Here is a 20,532-nt window from a genome sequence, read left to right as displayed (position 1 = left end):
ATTGAACGAAATATTCAAAAAGGTTTTTATCACAAATGGTCTCTGAAATTGACCCTCATTATCAAGATTATCCCTGAAATTAAAAATTAATCAATGTAGCCCCTGAAAATAGGTGTTGCAAATCAATGTGGTCTTTCCGTTACCATTCTGTTAAAAATTTTGTTAAGTGCTAATTTGGCACATAAATGGGCTTCACAAGATTTATGAGTTTTTTTTCACAAATGGTCCCTGAAATTGACTCACACCATCAAGATGGTTCCTGAAATTGATCCACACCATCAAAATGGTCCCTAAAATTGAAAATCAATCAATGTAGTCCTTGAAAATAAGTGTCACAAATCAATATGATCTTTCCACCACAAATATGTAAAAATTTAATAATTAATTAAAAAAGTTGTCTAAATACCTTTTTGCACAATGGAATTTTTTTTTTCTTACAGTAGGACCTACCCCGAAGAGAGCTCCCTTCCATAAATTCTCAAAGGCACAAGGCTTAACCAAGGCCTAAGAGGGGGTGTGGTAATAGTTTTCAATCAACAATGGATGCACCTCGGTTATAACCTCATTATCTCAAGGTAGACCTCGTCGTTCTTTTCATCGCCAGACTACAAGGGAAGCGCCGAACAAGCTCTTCAAGATTAAGGTTGTGAGGATGTTGATCGCCTAAATGTTAATGGTGATGCCCCAGAAGTCATTGCCAATGGGCCAAGCCGTCACCAAAGGTGATATTGATCCAGGTTCAATTCGGTGAAGTGTGTCGAAATGTGTAAAATGGGTGTATTGAGATTTTTTTTAGAGAATACAGAGAGAATGAGGTATAGAAATATGGGCTGGGATCAGAGGTGATTATAGGACTGGGTTTTTGGGTTGACAATTTTTTATTAACTATTAAATAATTAAGCCTATTTGTAATTTTTTTTTTTTAATTTCATTAGACTTGTGTGATCCATTTATGTGTTACATCATTACATAACAAAATTTTTTATAGAATTGTGACGGAATAACTACATTGATTTGAGACACTTACTTGAGGGACTACATTGATTAATTTTCAATTTTAGGGACCATTTTGATGTCGTGGGTCAATTTCAGGGACCATTTTGATATCATGGATCAATTTCAAGAACCATTTGTGAGAAGAAAAAAAAGGACTTATAGGGCCATTTATGTGCCACATCAGCACTTAAAGAAATTTTTTAATAGAATTGTGACGGAAAGACTACATTGATTTGCGACACTAATTTTCAGGAACTACATTGATTGATTTTCAATTTCAGGGACCATCTTGATGGTGAGGGTCACTTTCAGGAACCATTTGTGATAAAAAATCTATTAAAAAAGAATGATACGGGTTAGGTGTAGATTGGGGATGGCATGGCGGCCAGTGTCTTGACGGTTGGGGCAATTAATCCTTTTTTTTTTCTAATTTGCTTATGGTTTAACTATTTGGGGCAGTGCCTTGTGTGAATTTGATAAGTAACCAGCGTCAACATAATAAACAAAACAAACATCATTCTGAGGATCAGGGGCTTAGATGGGTATACCAAATCTGCTCGGATTGCTTCAATCCGTAAAATGAACGGGACAAACGAGTTGAGAGGGTGTTTAGTGGTTTGGAACCATTTGAACCAGTTCATATAAGTCTTTGAGAACTTACATGTAAATCTTTGTATCGATATCCCCCTGGAGAAAAGTGCTAACCACATTTATAATGCTACAATCAATAACAAGGCATTTGAGAGAAGCCTTGCACAATAACGCGTGCACTAAATCACACTATTTTTTCATCTCTTTACACTTCATTTCCCACTTATAACATGATAATGTTACCTTACCTTAGGTAGTGTAGGAACGACTTGTCCAAAAACATTTTCATAAAGAATATAATTCAACTGGGATTGTAATTTCAGTTGTCAAATCAGTTTTACATTTTTACTAATCAACAAAGCACTGTTCAATATTGTGACTTTTCATTTATGTCGGTAACTACCATATAATTGAAACATCATCAATGATAATCTTATTCCAATTCCTTATCTCACCCAAACTAGTATATTGGACCAAGAACTTCAGGTCTCGAGAGTAATTCAGATTAATCTCATGAGATAGAAATGATTGAGACATTGATCGAGTATGGATTCATTTTGCCTTATCCTTCCTCTTCTAGGAAAGTGAATCCTACGAACTGAGTTATCTGTTGTGCTTTAGGCCTATGAAAGATTAATTGGTTGTTCGCCGGTGTACTAGAACGTCCAACAAGGGCGGCCAACTATCCTCCTAGGGCGACCAAGGATCCTTTAGGGGTAGAACACCCATCGAGGACGTTAACTTGCCATCCATTAGGTATGTTTATCCTTGCAGATATGTTTGCAGCTGGTATTTGATTTCTTCACTTTAGCTAGATCAGAGAAATTCGTCTAGAGCACATTTTGAAAGCTAGAATACATTGCACTTGCTTATCATACTTGTGTGGTACAAGGATCGAGATGAGACATAGTAGGCAACGTCCACGGTAATTTATGCCCTTATTCAGGAACATTGACATTCTTATCCCCTCTAACATTGGAATACTATCTCATTAAAGTGACAATTTGCAAATAAGCGGTAAAGAGATCACTTGCAAGGGTTTTAAAGAGCTATTTTGAAAAAGAATCATAATCGAAAGAGATTCACATCCTTTTTTGATGACCCATATTGGTATGTTTCGGCAACACAACGTGACACATAAAATGCACACCTAAATGTGTAAGTGTGAAATGTGAAGTTGTACCTAATAACCATCTGTAATGTCAAAATGATTTGGGTGACAATGAGCCTTAAGGGAACCAACATAGCTGCAAACAAGATTGCATAGCCCTAGGCAGTTGGTGCGTTCACAAAATTGGGGCAATGAATGTAATTGTGCTTTATGATCGCGCTGCAAGGCTGTTTGGGGGTGACCATAGAGAATTCGATGTTCAATTTGCAAACTCAAAAGACATGTAATACTTATCAAAACATCTTCTATATAAACTCTCTGGTATTATCCAGTCTTCCAGACTCTATAGGATAATTAGGGTGGTGAACCCTTAGGTTAAACTCAACCAAGAGGTTAGTAGTGCGTGGACAAACATGTGACCAATGTGTCGGTAAATCAACCAAAACCATAGGTAATTACACAGTCCACCTTTTGGTTGGATTAGTCCACAATTATTCCCTTGAATTCACTGTGAAAAGAGAGCCATTTAGTATTTTTGCTAGGGATAACATATCTAATTTTCCAAATGAGCAGGCTTGGCAAAGTGTGCTTGTAAGCACAAGATCCTTAATTTAGGTAAGGAGACGCGTCGTATACGTGGCATTGTTGTTGTTATTCGACCTATGTGTCCCAAATGGTTGTGCCAAAGCAAGTAAACTGTTCAAATCACTCGGTTTCAGGCCGACCACATATGGCACATCCCAATTTGGAGGCAGACTATTAGCCCCAAAACTTAGCTTCGAGATTCATGCTTTGGAAGTGGTGCAAAGATATTCTTGTTGAGCCAAAATTGTCACGAGAATAGATAATTTACTCATGACAATTTCACCCTCGTTCATTTTTCCGAAGAGAGTTTTATTAATTTAAGTTTGACCCTTTCTAGACTACGTGTTGTGGAGCCAAAAATAATCAAGAAACTTAAGGAGGTGACACGTGTACTTTTGGGTGAAAAAGACAAAATTACCATCGAGACACACTGGGATTCCCATGCGCATGCAACAGACAATAACAGCTCAATCAAGGAAGAGTCAAAGGTGATCAAAATGGTATTTATTCAAATCCTTCTCATCACTCCTCATCAAATCCTCACTCGAAAGGTAACTCCTAATTTTCTATTCAATTTAGGATTAATTACGAAGTTAATTGCTTATTCCACATAATATCTTGCAATTATACTCATAAATCCACCATATATGGCTAGTCCCTATTCTCCAAATAGGGCTGGCCACTTCCCTATAAATAGCCTTATTCTCCCACTAAAATGCTAGGCCATTACATATTCTTTTTCAAATTCTAACTTTGGCATCGAAGATTCTTCGGCCAAAGCCCCCCCATTCATCGTGGGCGCGTGAGGCTTTTGGCCTTAATCTTAGATGTTATTATTTTGCAAGTGCATTTTCGTCAAAAGAGAAGACGATGGAAATTTGCATCCACAAATTGGTGTTTTCATTGAGAATCCTAATTCACACGCTCAAAGAAGACTGTCGCATTCAAAGTTTCTTATTTCTTGTTCATTTGTAGATTTTTCGTACATCCTTATTCCTAGAATTTTTTGATAAAATTCTTTGAATAAATGTAAAAGAAAAGTATAATGACTAGAAATTCAGAAATCATGACAAACATTTCCTACGTTTAAGGATTTGGACCAAGTAATGGAGATCGTGATGTAGCCCTACCACGACGATCCAGAAGACTCAATGCGACAACTAGTGGAGTGGCACCGCCCCCACAGGGCACTATCATTACAGCCACCATGACATCAACCACTGTAGCAGCCTTAGGCGAGCTCACAACCCACAGTGAGCAGGAAGCAGTGAGGCAGCCAAAAACCCACGCCACTGTGCAACAGTAAGCCCAGCCATCGAAGGTAGCCCAAGTCACTGCCCCAGCAGTGCAAGCGGGCCCAAGTTGTCTAAGCCCAGCGCTCACGGGCCCAAGGCCAATGTGCTCCCTAGCTGAGCCCAAGCCCAGCGCCCAAACGCACCACACACGGAACAGCCTGCACACATGGCCCATCGCATTCCCGTGGCCCTCCTAGCACCCCAAACCGGTACAAGATCGGTTCAACTAGCCCAACTTCAGATTTCTGGACCGACGATTGAATCGTGGGTATTTTCACCTCATTTCTCCGCAGATTTGACATATCCCAACTCAAATTTCGTGGCCGGAGTCCATTACACTTCCTCTACTCAAGGAAATGCATATCGTCCAAGTTCTTCCAATCTAAATTGTGAACAACACTTGTCTCGACAAGTCATAGAGTTGACAAGCGCCCTTGCGTAATAGATGACCTTGGTAAATCACCTCTTGCAGCGTGCCCCAAACGAGGTTTCCTAAAGTAGGACAAGGGCAGACGACAAACCTTTCCAATAGTGTCTCGGCAAGTAGCCATTCTACCAGTCACGAATCAAGCGTTTGGGTAATACACACTCCCGACTCGACCTCCAAGATAGCGTATACTTTCTTCTTAATGTGTAGAGGAGCGTGCATTCTTGGCTAGAGCCACACTCCGATAATTAACATGAGCAACCTTCCAAGCAAAGTGTTGATTTGTGGCTAGGATCGCAAGGAGCATCATTTACCTCACATCAGAGTAGGTAGCACGACAGATAGAGAGAAGCAGTTACTCAATTCGGCTCAAGTTCAACCGGTAGCCCACAAGGAACTAACTCACTTGCTAGGAACATACCACATGCACCGCAACCGCGACATAGATAAGTTGAACATATGGACAAGTAGCCTAGACCAATAGGTCACGACTGGGGCAGCCGAGAGCTCCACTACCCCTAACAAAGGTAAATTCAGGAAGAAGTAGAAAGGCTTATGATCAAGCGATTACGCGATTTCCAACGCAACGAGATCACTGATGAAGCACTACGAAGGGATTGACCAATATAAGTAGGTCACATTTCATGGAGGAGATCGAGCAGGCAGAGCCTCCATGCAAATTTAGCATGCCACATTTCACATCCTTCAAAGATGATAGAGACCTAAAGAGACACCTAAAGCATTACCGAAACACAATGATCCTCTATTGGAACAATGGTGCTCTCATGTGCAAGATATTCGCCACCACTCTACAAGGCGAAACACAAGATTGGTTCCACACCTTACCACCACGATCCATCCTGAGTTTCAATGAGCTTTCTTTGGTTTTGACCAAGGAGTATTCATCCTATCACTCGATTAAGAAGAAGTCCAACCACTTATTCAACGTGAAGAAGAACCTAAAGAAATCGCTCCACAACTATATGAAGAGGTTCAAAGCAGAGAAGGCAAAGATAGTTGGATGCAACGATTCGATAGCTAGTGCAGCCTTCCAAAAGGGCTTCTAACAGATCACCCGTTGTTTGGAGAGTTGATCATGAAAGAATATCTAACTTTAGCAAAGAAGTATGCACTTTGGGACAAAGCTCGGGGAGCAGACAAGGCACCCGATCAGCCTCGAAAAGAATGGCAGTAGCTTAAAAAAAGAAGGACGGGAAGTAGTATAACAATAAAAGCAAGCAGGAGGTTAAACGCAAGGACCGATCCCCAATTAAAGGAAACCCGACGCCCAAGAACTACTTTAAGTTCTTTATCTCGATCCACCAAATCATCCGCGACATCAAGAGCGAACCATGGTTAACACTACCGAAGTAATCAAATGGTGATACCTTCTAGTTGAACCATACTAAGTATTGTGCATTCCATCGAGGTCCTGGTCACACAACCGACAACTGTTACACTTGGAAGAACTACCTAAATAAGCTAGTGAAAGAAGGCAAGGTCAATAGATACTCGGAAAAGCCAACTATATAGCCTAGAAGAAATGCAGACATCGACGAAGAACTGCCGACTAAGACAATCCGGATCAAGGACATCTTTGCCGAATTCGAACACTTGGGGGCCACCAACAACTCTAAGAAAATGAAGATCTAGCAAACTTTACTAGTCTATTAGGTCCAGGCAGTCAACACCCAAACCTGGCCCATCGTTGGCTTTACCGAGTAGGATGCTGAAGACGTTGACTTCCCACACGACGATGCATTAGTGGTATCTGTCCAACTAGCCCACTCTATAGTTGACATAATGATGGTTAACAACGGAAGTGTGGTCAACCTACTTCAGCTCTCAGTAATTCAGAAGATGGGCTTTAAATACAATCATATGCCGAGTAGAGGTACTCACCATATTCAACTGACACACCTCGATTGTCATCAACAACATTACACTTGACGTGAGAACATCATTAGTTGTCTCAAAGCAGATGTTCACAATTATAAGTGAGCTGTGTCCCTATAATGGGATTCTAGGACGAGCTTGGCTGATAACACTAGACACTGTAACCTCCGTTAAGTATCAAAAAATTCAATTTAACATCCCGAGATGAGGAGTTAGAGAAATCAAGTTTAACCAGGCCACATCTCGACGATGCACTGTGTAAGTACTGAAGGAGTAAAAAAAGAAGACCTTGACCCCCGTAAAGGCTACCAAGGTCCAAAGGGACGACAAAGCTACCAAATAGCAATTACAACAGACGGATCAAGAAAAAGGTGTCTAAATCAACGCGCTAGCAGACGAGACGGGATGGAAACCCAAAAAAGACGCCAAGCACATCATTCTTGATCCCCAGCAGCTAGAGAAGACTGTTAAAATCAGCTCATATCTGAGCCCAAAGGAAAATGAGGAACCTTTAGGGAAAATCGTGACATCTTCGCATGGTGACCTTCCAACATGCGTGGCATCGACTCCAAGATAGCTTGCCACAAGCTACACGTTGACCTCACTGCCAAACCGGTGATCCAAAAGAAGAGACATTTCACACCCAAATGAGTGGCGATCATCGAACCTGAAATTGACAAGCTATTAGAGGCTGTATTTATTGAAAAGTTAGGAGACTCAGCATGGCTTGCCAACGTCATGCTAGTAATGAAGAAAGAGAAGAGCAAATAGAGGGTTTACGTAGACTACACCGACCTCAACAAAGCACGCCCAAATGATCCTTATCCAATTCCCTGAATCGATCTACTAGTAGATTCAACTTCCAAGAACTAGCTGCTCGGTTTCTTGGACACAAACTCCGGCTACAAACAAATAGTCATGCATGAGCCCAACAAGGAGAAAACCGCATTCATGATCAAGCAAGGCACCTACAGCTACAAGGTCATGCCTTTTAGCCTCAAGAATGCGGGAGCCACTTACGAACGATCAGTAAACATGATGTTCAAGAAGCAAATTGGAGTAACCATGAAGGTCTATGTCGACGACACTATAGTGAAGGGAAAACAGTGATTAGTCCATATTGGCAACTTGGTGAAAACTTTCGACATTCTTAGAAAGTATAAGATGAAGCTCAATCCCACTAAATGCACATTTGGAGTATCTTCAGGCATATTCTTAGGGTGCCTAGTAACCCAACGAGGAATTGAAGAACATCCCAAGAAGATTTGAGCAATCCTAGAGATGAAGTCTCAAACTTCCTTAAATGAGATCTAGAGCTTGATCGGATGAGTAGCACGTTTAACTGCGTTCTCTCACGGTTCATCAATCGATGAAGACTTTTTTCAAAGCAATCAGGAAGGCACAATGAGACAAATGGGATGATGAATATGAAAAAGCTTTCCACGACCTAAAGAAGTGTCTCACATCACCTCCCTTACTATCCAAACTGGAAGCAGCAGAAGACTTATACATCTACTGAGCAGTCTTTGAAATAGTAGTGAGCTCTGCCCTCATACGAGAATAACTGGGGGTCCAACTGCCAGTATTCTACACTTCTAAAGCTCTTCTTGATGCGGAAACCAGATATCCAAAGATCGAGAAATTAATTTTGGCAGTAGTTATTGCAGCTCAAAAGCTCATACCATATTTTCAAGCTCACACAGTCATCATCATAACTCACTATCCTCTACGATCAATCCCACATAGTCTAGATGCTTCTCAACGAGTGATAAATGAGCGTTGGAACTTGGCCAATACAGCTTAGTTTACCGACTCCGCATAACGATAAAGGCCCAAGCCTTGGCGGACTTTATAACAGAATTCACGCCTAGCCTAGGCGACGTAACAGAGCTACCCAATGACGCCCCAGAGGCAACCGAGCATGCCCTAGCCACGCCTGCTTCACCTGATAGAGACTTCTGGCATTTGCATGTCGACGGTACATCTAACTACAAGGGCTTCAGAGCAGGCGTGGTCCTTGTCAGCCTAGACGGTTCGATGCTTGAGAGGGCAATCACTCTAAGGTTCAAAGCATCCAATAATGAAGCAAAGTACGAAGCTTTTTGCTAACAAGCCTCCAAATGGCAAAAGACTTAGCGGTGAAAAGCTTGCAATTCATTCTAATTCCCAGCTAATCACCAGCCAAACTATAGGGAAGTACACGTCAAAATATCCAAAGATAATGCAATACCTAAAGAAGGTACGAAAGTAACTTGAGGCGTTTCAAACTTACACTCTCACTCAAGTTCCGTGGGCAGACAACACCTACGCGGACTTGCTAGCCGGCTTAGGCTCCGTCCTCGACCACCAACTCAAACGCTTTATTCCGTTGGAGTATCTAGACCAACCAAGCATAGAAGTGGAGCCAACAGCCAAGGTGTCACAGGTTAGTACAACTACAAACTGGCAAGATTCCATTATAAACTACTTGGTCAATGTCACACACATCTATCAATTACGACCCTTTTTTTGAGAAAGGAATACCCTTTTATTCTAACATGAAAAAAATGAAATTTGAGGATTTGTGTGTTTATTTGATTTTGCAACTGCACCTAGGTCGAGCCCTAGATTGCCTATGTACCCCTTTGAGAGATCAAGTCGCTCACAGTTCTTTTGATTTGGTTTGGGTTTTTAGTGCATGAATGACCCACTAAAAAGATTTGGTGTTCTGGTTTATTTGGGTGAATTTAGTTGAATAAACTAAGGATTCGATTTTGTGTTTGGGCTTTGCAGTTGCATCTAAAATATGGTACTAGACTGTCTACGTATCCTTAATGGAACCAAAACGACGTAGTTCGTTGAATTGGTGTTTGTTTGGTTTTTGTACTTTATGCAGTTTCAGCTCGTGCAGGTAATAAGCATTTGAAATTTAATGCAGCTTTGTGTCATTTGATATTTGATATGGATTCGTGCCATTTGGTATTTGATACGGCTTCGTGCCATTTGATATTTGATACGGTTTTGTGCTATTTGAATTTTGAAGCAGCTTCGTGCCATTTGGAAATTGATGCGACTTTGTGTCATTTGACTACTTCGAGAATTTGACTAATTTTTTTAACGTAGTGTTAGTCCATCGAGCTTTGTGCTTTTGGATGGTTCACGTCTACGGAGTTTGAAGTGGTTCAAAACTGTCTCCATGATGCCGTTGGGGGAAGAGGATCCTCTCTGGATCCACTTTGTGGGGACCCTCACATCCTAACAGTTCATCGTTCATCGTACATCGTGTGTCAGTTTTCATCAGATACTATTTGTGTTTAATTTTAAATAAAAAAAAATCAACTGACTTCTGACTGCACGATACACGATGAATGGTTAAAATGTGAAGATCTCTAAGATCCCCATAAAATGGATGCAGATGAAATCCAATTTCATCGTTGGGCTTTGCCCATTTATTTTGGCCCAAGTTATATTTTATAAGGTCCAAAATTCTTAGAGGCCGTAGCTTTCCCTAGGTTGCCACATGGGCAGCTGCAATTCCCAATTAATTAAGAACTTTGCAGGCTTTTTGTTTCTTCTCTGTGTAGTGTAGACTTGGATTTCCAGGTCCAAGCAGGACTCACGTGGCGTCAAGAAAAGCAAGCCACATTGCTTTTAATTTACTTTTGACATTACAAAAGCAAATTTTTGGTCGCAGCTCCTTTCCTTTGAGTTTTAAACTCAATTTTTTACTTTTGCTTTTTACTTGTAGCTTCATGTTTTTAATTTAACTTTAGCTACCACGAGCATTAAAGGTGGGCACGGGCCAAGCCTGGCCCAAATTTGGAGGGACTTGGTCCTACCCGTTATAAATTGTAACGGAGCGGGCCGGGCCAGGTAGAGAGATTTTGAGTTTTAAAACCAGACCTAACTCGGACCGTTTCAAACAGGCCGGTCCAGGTCAGGTTCACAAGTCTAACTCTATTTTGCTTTTTCTTTTTTTCAAAAATACGTTTTTATTAAACTGCACTGCAGTGCACAGCAGCATTGTAGCAACACAGATGTTTTCAAAAATTACAAGAGCTACCTCAAGCCTCAAGCTTCTGCATGCTATTCCAAATCCAAAAAAACATAAACATTAAAACCGGAATAACATCCACATTAACATCTGCAATAACATTAAACGTCCAACATCACTCCATTCCAAGAGTGCAAGACAATTGCACATATTGCACATCATTTCTATGTAGTTGCACAGATTGCATAGATTGAACACAGATTGAACACAGAGATCACTTAGCCTATTCCTATATCCTTGAACGGATTAATTAAATAGAACAGTAAGCATAGAATTATTTCTATCTATATATCAAGAATCAGACCCACCACATATCATTTCTATATTCAAGATATCAAGAGTTCAATATATTACAATGGTAACAACGTAAATTTTTTTGGCCGATTTACTCCCTTGCTATTAATTTTTCATTCATTCCATCCAAATTTTTGTTAAATGGAAGCAAGTGCATAATAAGTGTGGGTAGTTCGGTCGTTTCATTCTTTAAAATAACTGAAAACCTTATATTTCTAAAATATAAACTTATGCAAATATGTGTGATTCTATAGCTTTTGTGTCTAAACGTCTAGTGAAGTGACACTTTTGTCCACAAAGGAGAGTTACGTGGTGTGCACATGATCAGACATAATGTTAATTTGGATGAAATCTATGAAAAACTAACCGTAGGGGGAAATCGGCTAAAAAAATTAGTTTAAGTCCTTAAGTTTCCAATTAAAAAGTTCAAGGAGGAAATCGAAAGTTGAGTGATAGTTCAGGGGGCAAATTGGCAATTTAGACTAAAATTAAATTATAATAGTGTACAAAAAAAAATTTTAAATTACTTTAAAAAAAATTAGCCTAAATTTATTATTTAATAATCTCAGACTAAAAAATTTAAACCAGAAGGGTTTAAGCAGAAAAACTGTTTCTGGGCTAAAACTAAATTTTCTGAGCTAAAAATTTTAGATTTTAACTCAAGGATTAGAGATGATCTCAGCTTATCCGTGCAACCAGTTATGCATTTACACTAGTTGTATGGGAGAATTCTTTATGAGACATGACATCGTTGCTTGCTCCCGAAGCTTTCGGAATTCAGCTTTTCTAGCGTTTGAATTATAATAATTGAACAACTAACGATGAAACCCAAAAGAGAGAGAAAAAGGACGAAAAAGAAATAAAAAGAGAAAGAAAGAAGGAAAGAAGAAAGCATGGGATAATGGGGCCTCTCTCTCTCTCTCTCTCTTTTGGTTGTATTGTTGTAGGATTCCACTCACGCATACGCAGATGCATCCACACGTTTACATACACGCATACGCAGATGCATCCACACGTTTACATATCATACTTCACTCCTCTCCTCTCAACACTTCACAAAAACTTGAAAGACAACACAAACTCTAAAATTCTTCTGGATCCAAAGCTTTTAACCATGAACATGTTCTCCTCCAAAGAAATGCCCTCTCCGTCGTCGCTGTTCTCTGCCTACGCCTCCATGGCGGCCTCGATGATGCTATTTCGGTCCATGGCCAACGAGCTCATTCCTCATCCGGTTAGGGGCTACCTTTTATCTACCATCAGATACATTTTCAAGACTCATTCCCCTCAACTCACCCTAGTCATAGAGGAATCGAATGGAATATCGCGCAACCAAGTCTATGCAGCTGCAGAGATTTATTTGTGCACAAAGATCAGCTCCAACACCGAGAGGATCAGAGTTAGCAAGAGCCCCAAGGAGAAGAACTTGACAATCCGACTCGAGAAAGGCGAGAAGTTGGTCGATTTCTATGAAGGGATTCAACTCAAATGGAGGTTTGTTTGTGCAGAGTCACAACAGGGGAACCGTAATGATCCATTTTCTCCTCCGAGGTCCGAAAAGCGCTACTTTGAGCTAACATTCCACAACCAGTACAGAGAGAAAGTTTTGGATTGTTATTTGCCTTATGTTCTTGAAAGGGCCAATGCAATGAATGATGAAGAAAGGGCTTTGAAGATGTACACACTGAATTCAAACGGTTGCATCAAATGGGAATCCATCAATCTCGAACACCCTGCAACATTTGAGACTCTGGCCATGGACCAAAAGCTCAAGAATGCGGTTATCGATGATCTTAACAGGTTTGTCAGGAGGAAGGAGTTCTACAAGAAAGTAGGAAGGGCGTGGAAACGAGGGTACTTGCTGTATGGTCCTCCGGGCACTGGAAAATCGAGCTTGATCGCAGCCATGGCTAATTATCTCAAGTTTGATGTCTACGACTTGCAGCTCACTAACATATTTCGGGAGTCGGACCTGAGACACGTGCTGCTGGGCACCGCGAACAGGTCAATTCTTGTGATTGAAGACATCGATTGTAGCGTTGATTTTCCCGATCGTCAACATACAGATGGAAGAAAGCAGCATGATGCACAGGTTTGCCATCCTAGTGCTTTGCTTTCTTATATAAAATTGTTGAGTTTGATGCTTTGAATTGATCTTTGTGATTTGGTAAATCTTGATTTGGGTTAATTAGCATTTGATTGGTTATTTAGCATGTAACTAACAACTAGCTTAGCACTACATTTCAACCAACCCTACCTCACTCTTAGTTTTTGAATCAAAGGGGGAAAAGCACCAGCACCCACATAGTTAGGTAGGAAGTTGCTCTTTTTTATATTTCCCTTCACGACTCTTTTTACCCCATTGGATTGGAAGGAAAATCGATTGTTTTTTTGTATTCTACATTGCACCGGTGAATGTACTCGTACATTGGGCGGCTGGATTTGTGTGAATGAATTTTGATAGTCCTAATCCAAGCGTTTTAAATACTGATACATACATACACCGGTGTATTATCAAGAATCCATTTTTTTTTTCTCCGGATTTAACCCTGGAAAACGCACTCCTCAGTACAAGAAGTTTAGCTAACACATCTTTGGCTTCCTGCAGTTAACACTCTCTGGACTACTAAACTTCATAGATGGCTTATGGTCTAGCTGTGGAGACGAGAGGATCATAATTTTTACCACTAACCACAAAGAAAGGCTAGACCCTGCGCTTTTACGCCCGGGCCGCATGGACATGCACATTCATATGTCCTACTGCACATTCCACGGATTCAAACTCTTGGCCTCGAACTACTTAGGCATCTATAACCATCACCACCTCTACGGAGAAATCGAAGACTTACTCAAGGAAACGGAGGTAACTCCAGCGCACGTTGCAGAAGAGCTGATGAAGAACGAAGATGTTGATACTGCACTCGAAGGGCTTGTCAAGCTTTTAAAGAGGAAGAAATTGGAAGGCGATGAATGTGAGGCGGAGGCTGAGAAGAAGCCTGCAGCAAAGAGGCAGAAATTGGGAAGCAACACAAGAAATCCGTGAGGAATAACAGAAGAATCGCCACAAAAAGAAGCAGCAACCGTTTGTCCGCTAAAAAACCCATTTTGTATTAAACTAATCATCTGTTTAGAACGAGATTATCTCTAATCCTATTACGAAGAGACTGCTGCTAGATTTTGGGGCTCAGTTTCACTACTAGCGTAACATAAATGAGTGCGGTCATTTAAATATTAATGGATAATATTTTCTTTAAGCTCTGTTTTTATGCTGTTGTGAAAAAAGCAGAAGGAGCACGTCTGTGATGCCAAACTCAGCTCATTTCTTCATGCTGCTAAAACAACATAACCATAATCAAAGAAAAAACAGGTATTAGCAGACGAGTGGATTGCTCGTAAGCCGACGAGTGGAGTACTCGTAAGCCGTCGTGTGGGGTACTCTTAGGCTGTCACCGGGAATAAGTTCAAAACTAAACTCTTGCCTTCAAGAATAATTTACAACCTCCCTGAAGAAATTCAAAACAGGACAATCTTACAGAACATTAACATCCATATTACATGCTACAGGGTTTCTAAACTATTCAAACATGAATTAGCCTATCTGATGGTGGTAACGAAATCACTAAACTCGCCTCCCCTTGTATACGTCGTCACCTCTTTAATATGTGTGCATCCCACTCTACACATCAAGTTGAGATATCACCACGATACAGAATCTGCCACTCTAGGTAGAGAAGGGGGGGGTTCTTTTCCCATATTTCGGATATCCAAACGAGATTGGGCTATTTCTCCATACATATGGAATTTCCGGGAGATCTAGGATACGCTGCTACCTCGGCATGGATGACAAAGATAAACCCTGTAATGAAGAGCAGGAAGGTGGAAGCATATCCTTTCTTGCAGAAAGAGTCTCGATTAGTTCTTCTATTTGATGTGTCAGCATAAATACTTCATCAACGACGTCCTTCGTTACTGAATCTTCTAGCATCCTACATACCATTATCTTATAAAATTAGAGGACAAAAATTGAGGACAATGAGCAGAGAGTATACATAGAAATTAATCAGAACTAGACAAACCTCTATCGCATAGCAGACCGAAATGCACAAAATCGAAAACTTACTTAGCAAGGAGAAAAATGCATTCCTCTTTGTGCTAAGGCCTAGACTAGCATCATTTTTCAAGATGAGCTATGAATAATTTGCACATTTATCTAAACACAAAAAGAGCTGAAATGATAAACTAACCTTGCTTGAGATTCCTCCCTGCTGCTGCGCTGTGAAAATAGCACCTTGATGACAGGATGCAGATCTATCTTGGGTACTGGTTCTTTATTGCCCTCTCTGGCCAAACAATGACCGGTGCCAGACCAAGAATTTGTATTCATGAGAACAATTTGCACCATGGGAGATCTGCTTTTTAGGTCACTAACCACGGTCCTAAAAGATAATTCGTCTTTTGCACACTCAAGTAGTTGATTTGCGAACATACTTTCCAGTGTATACTTCCTGTTTATGAAACAAAACTTTTGAAAATTAAACTTCTCCATGACACTCAAACAAACTTCAATACTGTAGAGTGAAAAGGAGATGACCACTGAAAACTACAAGGTGGACAAAAGACACAAGTGAGTGATGTGAGTACCCACGGGGGGAGGGGGAAGAGAGATATATATTCATTGTAGTTCACTATATGCTAACCTGAATATGTCCGCTGGCTCACCAACTGGCAGGCCAGTGGAAACATTACATTTAAACAATCGAACTCCACCATCTACAAGTGCACTGCCATTATCACAAGGGTAAGCTCCGAGAAGTGATGAACATTGAGGGCAGAAAAATTCAACCCACTCAACATCTATAGATAGATTGGAGGACCTAACCATAAAAATGTTTTCAAGATACCCATTTAGGAAAGATTCGTGGTTTTTCAGGATCTCCGTACTTTTAGTAGGTTTTTGGTCCTCTAAAGAAATTTCAGAAAAACGAAGTCTGCAGCTGTCACCATCATAATTTTGAACATGACTTCCCATATGATTACAGCATCCTGGTGCAGACGCATTTTTTATAGAGCAAACTGATCCTGAGCAGAGATGAGGTACATCCTCACCGTTACTTTCGTCGTTAGCAACTTCACATTTAGATTCTGCAGCAAAATCTTCATTGCATGTGAGATTATTTCCAAGATTAAGTTCTGACTCGGTAAAACCATTGTCACCACTTCCATCTGATTCACTATCATATCTTTGGCGTTCACCCAAGTCAGGAAATTCAAATCCAACAAGATCATCCTTGCATAGTGTAATATTTGTAGAGTTCACCAGGCAGACACCCTTCACACATGTGTAAGAATTTGCATATCTAACAACCAGCTTCTCACTAATGCCTCCAAATGAACAACAGCAAGCCCCAAACCAGTTATCAGCCACCTCTCGCCAATTGACTGAAGGCATTTCCACAAACTGGCTACATTCATAAATAAAGGTTGAAATATCACAAAGAAACAAGAAAGAGACTTTCAATGGTTAGTTAAGTACAATTTAATGAGCTCAAACAAGAAAACAAATTCTTACCTCAGGGGACTTGCAGTCAACTTAAACGAGCAATTTCTGCAGTAAAAGTGAACTCCAGACGATGATAGACTCTTAACCTCTGAAACCAACCGACCAACCAAGCGTTACATAAAAGAAGTAATTATTTGTTTACAAAAATCACACGAAAAGAAAACAAACAATCCTGATTAAAAAAACAGAGGTACATCATTATGCAGAACCCAAAATAAAGGGCATTAACATAACAAAATGTGCACACTTTTCCACATGATAAGTCACGCCCTTACAACAATATCCCAGAAAACTAATGTATTGATCAACAATTACCAACATTGGCCAACTCATTAATCATCGAAAAGGAAAAGACCACAACTTTAATACAACTTTGCTCAATCACTCCATAAAAACACAAAAAATTGTAGTCTTTTTTCTCTGTACATCGTTTTCCCTCCTGCAAAGAAAGCAAATGTACCTACACACATTCAAATACAACTTACAAACAAACAAACATTGAACTAGACCAAACACATTAAGCAATAACCCAGAATCAATGTCTTGAGCAAATATTATCAACATTGGACAACTAATTGAAATCTTCGAACAGACGACAACTTTAATAAGGAATCAAACCATAAAAACACAAAAACAGCTAGTGTTTTTATTTTACACATCAATTGTTCCTACTGCAAAGAAAACAAATTTAGCTAATACAACAAACATTGAACAAAACCAAACGTATTAAGCAAAAAATCCAACTCACCAGAAGCCAACGAAAGTGGCTTCAATTCGCCCTCCAACGCTTTCTCCTCCCCTCCATCCAAACTGAGTAAAGAATCGAAGCTCAAAACAATAGGGTGATCAACAGGGAGGAGGAGGACGAGCTTGACTTCAATGTGATCGTCTAGGGCACTGAAGCTCACCGGAGAGTCAGCGTCCACCAAAACCCTAGGCATTGGAACCCTAAGCGAGACCTCCTGAGCTTCCTCGGCCCAGCTCACCAGGACCAGAGACTCTGAGGGGGTTATGTGGACGGTGAGCTTCCGGCATTGAGTCGAGGGTTTTGTGCAGGAATCAAATAGGAATAGGCGGAGGATTGGGATGTGAGATTGGGCCTCCCATGTGAACCGCCATTTTCTCGGATTTCCAGCGGTTTGAAGCTCCATGGACATTCTTTTACTGCGGCCAGCTCCAACGAATACAATGGGAATTTCTTAAAATGGGTCTACAACCCCCAATTTTTAGGGCTTTTCTTTCACCAAAAAATATTGCAGGGAATTTTTCTTCTTCTTTTTTTTTTTTTTTTTTTTTTTTTGTGTTTTTTTTTGTTCAAAGTTTATTAATTGCTAAGTTACCAACACAACAACTATACATGATAGGAGGTTCAATTACAAGTCAAGCACAAAATAAGAAATGAGCCCTCCGAGCAAAACATAGCCTAAACAAACAATTGGGCCCAAACATAACAACAAAAAACAAAACAACTAGAAAAAACCTACACCACACCGCCATCGATCGGAATCCTCCATCGTGTACCACCATCCCCAGAACATACCAGAGATCTAGCCAACCAATGCCCCATAAGTGGTGGAAATGTAATGAGGATCCTCTCTGGATCCTCTTTGTGAGGATCTCGAGGTTCCTCTAATCACATATGTTCATTATACATCGTGCAGCCAATTTTCGTCAAGTACTGTTTATATTCAATTTTAAATAAAAAAATTTACAATGCTTTCTAACCGCACGATATACGATAAACTGTCATGATTAGAGGATTTCCAAGATCCTCACAAAGAGGATCTGAAGAAGATCCTCATTCGTGGAAAAGAAAACTCCAACCTTCCTGTATCAAACACTAAATAGATCTGAGCCACAAATTGATAAAAACCAGCGTGAAAGAGATCCCACCAGTAGCAATGCCAATAAACGCATACACATGGAAGGTGGTGGTGTTTCCACCGAAGCCGGAGCTATACGCACCTTCTAAGAGGTTCACGACAAGTCGCGTGAAGAAAAATGGACTGCAAATCTGAAATTGAGTGAGATAGAAAAAGGTTAGAGCCAGGTGCAGTCGATAAGATGGTGAATGAAGAGTTATAGGGAGGTGGACAAGAAACATAGATTGGATGAAGAGGGGATCAGAACATGGAGCACAGGTAGATTAGGTCGAAACATCGAGGACAAAACGCATGCCAACGAGCATGCAGAAAATAAAATAAGAAAAAGAGAAACATGAGATGGCCACCGACCTTGGATTCACCCAGGGCCTGCGACTGAGAAGGGATGAAGAAGTAAACAACAAACTCTCAAAAAGGGGGAAGGAACTCTCACGAAATGAGAGAATGAACTTTCACGAATCGGAGAGAAGCTTCGCTCTATCCTAGGGAATTTTATTCTTTTTATTTTTATATACAATCATATATTAAACAGGTTGAAGATTAAATTGATAGAGTTTTTTTAGTTTGTTTGACTACCAAATATCGGTCAACTTCATACCTTCAAGGACCCACTAAAGGATACATATTGAGGCACCCCTGCTGAAGCACAAGGGTTTCCCTCCAACCAGGAGGCCAATCACAGCACGACACATGTCAACGTCAAACTAAAACTCATAGAGTTCCACATCGACCGCGGACGAAAGTTAGAAACTCTCCTCAACTATAAAGAAGACCATTCTCCTACAATGAATCCCTAATGTCACTATTGTACTAAAACTAGTCATTAGAACCTACTAATGATGATTATGCTTGAACCTATGTATTTGTGTAAACCCTTCACTATTAATGAGAACTCATCTACTTTGTGGACATAGCCAAACTTAGGGTGAACCACATACATCTTGTGTTTGTTTCCCTCTCTCTATCTTTTTACATATTATCCTCACTAGGTGACCAGAACAACTGTGCGAAGGTCATAAACTTGACACTTTACGTTGTTCCAAAGTCTCGCTGATTTTGTGCATCAACATTTGGCACCATTTGTGGGAACGACACTTATTCCTACTATCTCCAGCTTTGTCAAGCTAGTTTCCATCATTCGTACACTCTCCTTTGATCAAGCATCCTTCTCCAACATGGGAAGTGAAGGAAGCCACAACATACATAATGATACTGCCCTCGTGTTTAGTGTGAGCCGGCAAAGAAAGGAAAGAAAAAAATTTGCTCTTTAGGCTAAGATCGAAGAGCTTGAGGCTCAAAACAACAAGATAGCAATGAAGAATGAAATCCTCCAAGAATAGTATGAGAAACTATTCGGGATGCTCCACAAGGCTAGACAAACTTAATCTCACGAGCCCATCACCCATGTGGATGTTAACCATCACCTGGATGCCCCTTAACATGGAGGGACACCGGTCTTCAACATGGATACTCCTAATAAGGAGCGAACTACTCATCATATGTTGATCAACGCGAGATTTCTCTTAACTCAACTGCTTTGACTCAAAGCAGAAGAAATGGGGGAAGGCACTTCCTTGCAGAAGGAGTAGAAGGATCGAAAGCTGTTTATCACGACAGTCAAGACTTCTTAAGGTAGCGTCAAGAAAACCCCTTTTATATAAACTCAAGGATCAAAGACCCAAAGGTCATTAAAGGGCTCAGTCCCCTACCACAACATAAGCTAGCCCTCAATCCAGGAAAAGAACAACAAACCTGGGAGGGACAAGAATGTGTAGAAAACTCGGGGGATTTCTAACGGGCACTTCCCGGAAATGAGTACGGTGTATCCAAGGAAAGGCCACATGCCTTTGACCAAACTTCT

At 40.4% G+C, this 20,532-nt stretch overlaps 2 protein-coding genes across 2 annotated transcripts; one reads left to right on the top strand and one right to left on the bottom strand.

Moving 5' to 3' along the window:
* Positions 1 to 12,257: 12,257 nt before the first annotated feature.
* Positions 12,258 to 14,482, top strand: LOC137742316 (AAA-ATPase At5g17760-like). Its single transcript, XM_068482160.1, has 2 exons — positions 12,258 to 13,320; positions 13,837 to 14,482. The coding sequence occupies exons 1-2, from the start codon at positions 12,343 to 12,345 to the stop codon at positions 14,269 to 14,271; spliced, it is 1,413 nt and encodes a 470-aa protein (XP_068338261.1). The 5' UTR covers positions 12,258 to 12,342; the 3' UTR covers positions 14,272 to 14,482.
* Positions 14,483 to 14,596: 114 nt separating this feature from the next.
* LOC137742301 (uncharacterized) lies at positions 14,597 to 18,041 on the bottom strand. Its single transcript, XM_068482135.1, has 5 exons — positions 17,537 to 18,041; positions 16,798 to 16,876; positions 15,926 to 16,690; positions 15,473 to 15,733; positions 14,597 to 15,214 (listed from the first exon to the last, which is right to left on the bottom strand). Exons 1-5 carry the CDS (start codon positions 17,943 to 17,945, stop codon positions 15,055 to 15,057), a joined length of 1,674 nt encoding a protein of 557 aa, XP_068338236.1. The 5' UTR covers positions 17,946 to 18,041; the 3' UTR covers positions 14,597 to 15,054.
* Between the last annotated feature and the right edge of the window lie 2,491 nt (positions 18,042 to 20,532).

The sequence above is a fragment of the Pyrus communis genome, chromosome 1, assembly GCF_963583255.1.
Source record: "Pyrus communis chromosome 1, drPyrComm1.1, whole genome shotgun sequence".
In the NCBI taxonomy this organism is placed as follows: domain Eukaryota; kingdom Viridiplantae; phylum Streptophyta; class Magnoliopsida; order Rosales; family Rosaceae; genus Pyrus; species Pyrus communis.
The sequence above is the reverse complement of the archived record's forward strand: the minus strand, read 5'-3'. Positions and strand labels throughout refer to the sequence as shown.

What these genes read in the sequence shown, in the direction of transcription:
- LOC137742316 (XM_068482160.1), top strand. Translation starts at nt 12,343, where the DNA reads ATGAACATGTTCTCCTCCAAAGAAATGCCCTCTCCGTCGTCGCTGTTC. An exon ending in GAAAGCAGCATGATGCACAG is followed by an intron (nt 13,321 to 13,836) that starts GTTTGCCATCCT and finishes GGCTTCCTGCAG; the next exon opens with TTAACACTCTCTGGACTACT.
- LOC137742301 (XM_068482135.1), bottom strand. Translation starts at nt 17,945, where the DNA reads ATGTCCATGGAGCTTCAAACCGCTGGAAATCCGAGAAAATGGCGGTTC. An exon ending in GCCACTTTCGTTGGCTTCTG is followed by an intron (nt 16,877 to 17,536) that starts GTGAGTTGGATT and finishes GGTTGGTTTCAG; the next exon opens with AGGTTAAGAGTCTATCATCG. An exon ending in AGGGAGGAATCTCAAGCAAG is followed by an intron (nt 15,215 to 15,472) that starts GTTAGTTTATCA and finishes AATGGTATGTAG; the next exon opens with GATGCTAGAAGATTCAGTAA.